The following is a 7253-nucleotide window of genomic DNA, read 5'->3' as shown; positions in this document are numbered from 1 at the left end:
ACTCACACGTCGGCGGTACCCACTGGCTGGAAGCAGCTGCTGTTCCACAACTACATATTTCAGCTCTGCCACTTTCTTATTTCCTTTTTTTTGCCCTTTTTTTTCTGACCAGATATGACAAATATCCCCTTTGGTTTCCTGTGCAGAACCTAAACATGAACACAGGCAGGAGGCTGAGCTACTTTTAGCCGTCTCTCCCTGGGCACAGCCATGCCATGGTCCCAGAGTTCCCAGCAGCCCCGGGGCTTGGGAAAAACCACAGGATGAGGATGGGAAGGATGGTAGTGTGACATGGGTTGCTTGGGGGCAGGACTGTCACTGGGCTGGAGACTATGTGCTTATGGGGGTGATGCCTGCAGGCAGGAGCCAGCGTGGAGCAGCCGGGGCATTGGGAAGCTGGAAGGCCCCATGAAGACACCAAAGCCATTGGGAGCCAGCACTTCCTACATGCAAAAATTGAGTTAGCCATGCATCCCAACTTATTTGGGTCAGGCTTAGAGCTGTAACAAGCCAAAAACAAGATGTCCAAGTAGTCCTCCAGATATGCCCTGTAAAACACAGTGTCCCGGCAGCCTCCTCCACTCGCTTATCAGCTTGTCAGACAGATGAGAGGGAAAGCAGGGCAGCTGGGAGGGAAAGCAGAAGAGCTCAGGGTTCAGACAGAGCCTGGGAACTGCTGACAAAGAGCATGACCATGACCCTGACCCTGGGCTTCCTGCCCCTTCCCGCATAGCTCAGCTGCAGCCCTGCACAGCCAGCCCAATGCCCATCTGGCATCACTCTGCTCAGCGCTTGTTTTCCCCCGCCAAAGACAAAAAAACGTCTTGAGACTCCTGAATATTTTGCAGGACCTCAGAGCAGGCTGCCTGAATGATGGCAGCACTTTCTGCTGCGCAAGAGCCCTTTGTTTATGTCTTCGCAGCTATATTTAGAGCTTGCCTGAATGACCCAGAATAACTGCAGTGGGCGGTGGGCTCCCAGCCCAAGAGGCAGAAGTCCTGATCTCTGAGGATGGAGGGGATTAACCCAGCGGGTACCCCATGAGGACCATGCCCCCTGATCTCTGGGAGGGGTTATGGGGTGGAAGCAGCCCTCTCCATCATAAAAAGCCTGGCCACAACTCACTGCCGAGGCCAAACCTCCACCATCCAGGGCAGTGGAGCTGCTGGAGCAGCCTGAAGGAGGGAGCAGCCCCAACTCACCGATGATGGCGTGGACTCGGACGGAGAGCTGCGTGCGCAGGATCAGGGTTGGCCGTCTCCCCTTCCTAAGGTGGAGGAAAATGCAGTGTGAGTGCCTGCAGTGGGATCACCACAGCCCCTGGCTCCTTGCCCCTGGTGTTCACACACATGTGGAGTCCCTGTGTCCTCTTCCCACAGGGCTCAGGTACCCCATGTGCCTCACCTGACCTCCTCATAGAAACCCTCCAGATCATCCTTCTGTTCCAGCAGGGACAAGTCAAGGTCCAGGTAGTGTCCAGAGGGCGAGACCTGCAGCGTGCAGTCCTCCAGCTGGGGATGCAGACAGCCAGGCTGAGTGCCCACGCCCACCACAGCCCTCCTGGCTCCCAGAGCATTCCCAGGTCACCCTCCTGCCCACACCAAACTCAGCTGGCAGACACATCCTGGAGTGGGATGGCATGTCCCACTTGTCCCCAGCCACTGGCTCTGCAGGGAGATGCCCCAGCACCCTCTGCCTCAGCCTGGTGCTAATTGTGGAGAAACATGGAGCCCCAGGCTGGAAAAGGCTGAGTGAGGGCGGTCCTGCTGCCATTGAGCTCCTCGGCAATCCCTGGGTGGGAACCATGGTGAGAGGTTGATCGGCTCCCTGAGGCTCCCCTTAGTCAGCAGGGTGCGACTGGGGCAGGATCTGTCTCCTCCCAGGGCTGGCAAATTGCCCCCGCCTGCAGGGATTGGGTCTGAGGGAACTGTCAGGCACTCAGCCCAGCCAGGGAGACCCCAAACCAGGGCAAATCCCTGGGATGTCCCCTGGATGACACATCCTCTGACTCAGCCCACAGCCACGTGGCATCTTCCATTGAGATGGGGATAAGCACAGCCCTGAGACAAGGCTGGGTCGAGGGCATCTACCCAGAAAGTCCATGCACAGCGCCTATGGTGCACAGCCAGTGGGCACGGCACCCACAAAGTCCCTGAGGTGCCCTGGCACCAGCAGCACCCCACAGCACCCAGGCAGGTCTTTTGGGACACAGGAATTCACCCTTGAGGCATGAGTAGAAGCAGAGGGAGGGCAGTGTCAGCACCCTGCCTCCTCTGCACATCTGGATCTGTTCCTAAAGCATTTGCAACTCCCTTGCCCCACCCTCGCCCTGCTCACCCCACCTCCAAGGAACAGATCTGCATGGCAGGAGCTGAGGACCAGGGATAAAACCCCATTATTAAAGCTGCTCGTGGTGCAAACAAGAGCAAGCAGCGCAAGCAGCAATAGGGGAGAGAAGTGGGGAGCCATCAGCCATCTAAAACCCCACCTCAATTTCAGCTCCAAATTGCAAAAGCTCCAAGCACAGTCTTGTGGCTGAGGAGCTCAGATAGGAACAGCTTCTCGGCCTTTCCCATCAATGCCTTTCCCCACCGTGGCCCTGGAGATCCCACAGCAATACTCGGTATGGCTCCTGCATCTCACTGGGGTTCCTTTCCATGACATTCCCATCTCCTTGCATCCCAGCATTGTGCACAAGCTCACACATATGAATTCACTGTGAGTGTGACGTTAATACTAGAGGGCAAAGTAAAACGCCACGGGCATTGAAGCAATTAATGCTGACCACGCCTCAGGATAGCAGGCAATTTGGCAGGGCACTGTTGTTGGGTTGGACGTTGATGTGTCCCACTCCACCTCCTGTGGTCACTGGCTACGCCCGCCAGCCATGGCAATGTGCAGCAAACACAGGCTGCTGGCAGTGGGCAGGTACTCCTGGCTGCCAGCTCTGCCTTCACAGCGAGAGTCCCTAATGCTGACCCCACACAGGGTTTGCTCGCTGGGGAATGCTTCAATGCCTCCATTGAGACAGGCTGTCCTGCATCCCTGCTCTACCTGGACATCCCTGCATCCACCCAGCCAATCCTGCATACTCCTGGGCATCCTCCCAGACATCTCTGTGTCCTCCTGGCCTCCCCTGCATCCCCATAGGCATCCCTGCAGCCTCCTGGGCATCACCTCAGGCATCCCTGCATCCACCCAGGCACTCAAACACAGCGAGAGCAGATCACCTCCAGTACAAAAGCCTTGCCTTCTCTGGGCTGCCACAGCCCCAGCAAGCCAGAGTTAACATCCCTAGCTCCTTCGGGGCTGGTGACACATCCCAGCTGGTGGGGGGAGGCCAAGCCCCTGGGACCTGACCCCGCCTATTTCCCGTGTGAGCTTGGCAACGTTTCCCACTAGGGATGCTCCAAGCACTGGGCCCTGGTTTGGCTGTGGCCCCCCTGGCAAACACCATCCCCTGGGGATGGAGAGAGGCTGTCCCAGGCTCCTGCTGCCCTGCCAAAAATCCTGGGCAGCACTTCCACACCAGGGAGCACCGACTGCCCCAGGGCCAGGGGTTATTCGGACAAGGGGTTTATACCATGTAGGATCAAGCTGGGATCTCAGTGTCAGGCTGCTGGGGGCAGCAAGTTGGGGTCACAGGTTACTGACGGCTCCCAGTGCGGGGTGGCTCTGATCCACCTCTCTCCTGCCTGGTAAACCATTATAAAATGAGCCAGACTTTGATGGCAATGGGGACTTAAGGGCAAAGCAGAGCTGGGAGAGGAGAGTGTCCCATGCTCACACATCCAGCCCACAGCTCCTGGGAGTCCCAGCCATCCTGCAGCAAGATGGATGCCCTTCACCCATTCACGGGGAGGTTCTGGGGTCTTGCTGAGGACACAATGCTGGTGCCAGTCCTGATGGGTGACAAGGACCCACGACCTAAAAAGGTTTCTCTCTCTGTGTTGAATGCTCCATCCCTGGAAGTGTTCAAGGCCAGGTTGGATGGGACTTGGAACAACAGGTCTAACGGAAGGTGTTCTTGCCCATGGCAGCAGGGTGGAACAAGATAATCCCTTTAAGGTCCCTTCAAATCCAAACCATTCCAGGATACAATGGGGGTGTGATGGAGACCTCCCCACCTCCAATATGGAGACATTGTCCACACACAGACGAACTCACACCACCCACCACAGCATCACATTTTCCTGCTCACCCCTATCACACCATCCCCTACATGGGAGGATGCTCCAAGGCCAGGCAGCAAATATCCTCTTTATCTGCCAGCAAAGGAAACACTTTTACTCCCTTGTAACACTTTCTTTTTGCAGTAACCACAATTTCCCAAAATCGCTGCCTCTCTTCTACAAAGGCTATGGGGAAATTACAGAAAAAATGTATTATTTAAATATAGTAGGCAGCAGCTAAACACAAGGCACCGACAGGTCAGAAAACCCTGGCATCACCAGCTGCTGCTCACCCTCCCAGAACACCCAGGGGCCGATGGTTTACAGAGCTACCCTGCAGGACCAACTCCAACCCCAACCTCAGCCAAGGGCATTCACCACAATTTAGTTGCAGGGCTAAGAGGGGTGTCCACTGCCAGGGCACCCAGGTGCTGTCCCCTGTCCACTCCTGCATGATGGATGGCAGCAAGTGGATGAGAACACTGCCACTGCGGGGGCGGGAGATAAAACCCAAGCCAGGAGGGATCTCTGGAGGTCACCCAGAGTTGCCCCAGAAGTGCAAACTTGCTTCCCTCTTGAAGCTCCTCCAGCTGGGCTCATTGCTCATTAGTAAATCTCTCGTTGGTCATCAACAGATCGGTGGCAGCAGGAAGATCCCAGTCCTAGGCAGCAGCTGGAAAAGCCATGGCATGAATGCCTGCCTGCAGCTCCCTCCCCAGGATCCATGCAGGGATGGTGTTGGGAGCTGGGGAGTGCTGGGGGCTGCTGAGCACCAACACTCAGCACTAAGCAAGCAGCAAATTAGGGGAAAGCAGTGCCACTGATGACCCCTCCTCACCGCTTTTGTGCCTTCCAGAGGTTAGTGGGGCAAAGACCCTCACCGAAGCCCTCCTCAAGCCTGTTAGGAAACAGAAGGCAACAGGGCTGTGGGATGGGACACTTCACACACGGAGATTGCCCCACCAGCACTTTTATCGAGCACAAGAGCTCTCAGCAAGCTTATGGCACTGAGGCCATTGAGCTGTTTGCTCTTCCCAGATTTCCGGAGGAGGAAGGAGAAAGCAAAACTCGAGCCTGAAGGGTTTTGCAATTGTTTGGAAAAATCCCCAGATTCAGAGGTGAGATAGTGCTCAAGGGAGGCAAGGGAGTGCAGGGGCCTTTGGGGACATAAAGGACAGCCAAAAAAACCTGCCCTGTCAAAACCTGCCTGAGGTTCAGAAAACGCCCACGCCCTGCCCAAGCATCACCCAAGGGTACTAGAAAAATGCTGGAAAGCAGGAGAAGATAGTATCAGCCCGGAGGCAAACAATGCAGCAGCAGCAAACAAAGCGGGAAGGTATTTCCAAGCACAAACACACTTCCCGGAGAGCATGAAAAAGTCATCAGCAACAGGTCGTGTTCAGGGAGAGGAAGCACCAAGGGTGTCATGGGGCAGGACAGGCCGTTCAAGGCAGCAATGCCTGCACCAGAAACCTCTTTCTCATCATCTCTAAGCTGTTCCCAGCACAGGGAGCTGCTTTGCTGGGCCCAGCAAGGGCAGGACTCAGCTGCTCTCCCATGGCGGCTCATCCCCTGGCTGCCTGCGGCTCAATCCTCCTCCTCCGATGAGCGTAACCCCAGCCCAGCTCCCTCCTGATTGCTGCATCCTCTTCCCAGTGCTCTGCAGGTCCAGGCATGCTGCCCAGCAGGACAAACCTGGCACCAGGCATCCCCAGATGAATTTTTTTACAGCCAGTTCCTTGGGAAAAATCCGACTGTTCATTTACTAATTTTAGCGCGGTAACTAATGGAGCTGAGCGCTACCTGGCACAAAGGGCACCAGGGGAGCCTTTGGCTGGTCGTGCCAGGGGAACTGGCTGCATGGCTCCAAGGGTGCAGCTCTGAATTTGGACTGAACTGGATGGTTTGGGAGACTGACCTCACTCCACAGGCTGTAAATCCCACTGCAGGAGGCTCCCAATGAACACGTTTGCTCATGCAAACCCCAGCCAGCATCCCAGCTTGTCAGGTGGGGCATTTTGCAGCCCTTGCTGCCTCCGAGAGCTCCGTGTGGTAAAGGCAGCATGGTTTATAACCTATATAATCCAGAAATCTGGTTTATAAACCCAGAACAGGATCCCGGCTGTTCACCTGTTACTTCACCAAGGGTCATGGGATGGTATAGGGAAACTACAGGAAAAAATATCCAGAGCTTGGCTTGGGCAGAGAACAGAGCCTGAAATCCCAGGGTCAACACACTTCTGCTGGGCACAGGACCTCCTTGCAAAGCTCCTGCCCTCGGGAACGCAGTGTCCAGTCTCCCCTCCCCCTCCCGCTGCCCCGTGCCACCATGGCAGCACTGCGGGCTGGCGATCCCGTTACAGCCAGGTCCTGCCCAGGGAGCACAGCACACGCCTGAAATTTGAGTTTGCTCCATTCGTCATGTCTCCAGGCTGTTTGTTCCCAAACAAACTCCCTTTAGTCACCGCCTAAAAATCCCATGATGGCGACAACATGAGACGCTACTTCTTTGCTCCAATAAAAATGAAAAGGGGGATAAGGGGGAGGTTTGTTTGGTGCAGGGAAAAGTCTCAAAGTGATCCCCTCTCCCCTGGCAGGCCAGCAAGTTCAGTGTCGGGCACACGGAGCTGATTTTCCCCCTCCTGCTGCCCCATCTCTCTGCTCCGGCTCTGACTCCACAATCCCCCAGCCAGCCTGGGTTCCTGCCTCCCTTCCCTGCACTCCTCTATTGCTGCAAGACTGAGATGCTCAGCTACTGCCAAGCTCTGCTGGGTCTCGCGTTCCTAAAGAGGAAAACAAGCCTGCCCCCATCCTGAGAAGGATGCTTCGAGAGCATCACACCCACAGGAGATACGCTGGGAGGGTCCCCTGTCTCCCCTGTCTCCTCCACTTCCCAGCCCGACTCAGGCTTGAGGACACACAAAAAGACAGGGTGCCTCGCTTCCCATTCGGCCTCCTGCCTTCCTCCCACCTGAAGGAAATTGCTCAGCATGAATTTCCGTATTGCTCTCTGGTGACAAAGCTGCTGGTGGACCGGTGAGATGAGGGGCCGGTGAGGGGCTGCAGGGGCTGGTGGCCCCC

General features: G+C 56.1%; 1 protein-coding gene across 1 annotated transcript in view; it reads right to left on the bottom strand.

Moving 5' to 3' along the window:
• The window catches only part of FHOD1 (formin homology 2 domain containing 1), a 17219-nt gene that overhangs the window by 8599 nt on the left and 1367 nt on the right, over nucleotides 1–7253 (bottom strand). The window contains exons 2-3 of the mRNA XM_017740808.1: nucleotides 1405–1511; nucleotides 1203–1267 (exon numbers count right to left, since the gene is read on the bottom strand). Coding sequence (XP_017596297.1) covers nucleotides 1203–1267; nucleotides 1405–1511 — 172 coding nt within the window. The remainder of the gene's footprint in view (nucleotides 1–1202; nucleotides 1268–1404; nucleotides 1512–7253) is intronic.

Source organism: Corvus brachyrhynchos, unplaced genomic scaffold (assembly GCF_000691975.1).
Source record: "Corvus brachyrhynchos isolate BGI_N302 unplaced genomic scaffold, ASM69197v1 scaffold26, whole genome shotgun sequence".
In the NCBI taxonomy this organism is placed as follows: Eukaryota; Metazoa; Chordata; class Aves; order Passeriformes; family Corvidae; genus Corvus; species Corvus brachyrhynchos.
Note: the sequence above shows the minus strand (reverse complement) of the source record. Positions and strands in the feature narration are given on the sequence as shown.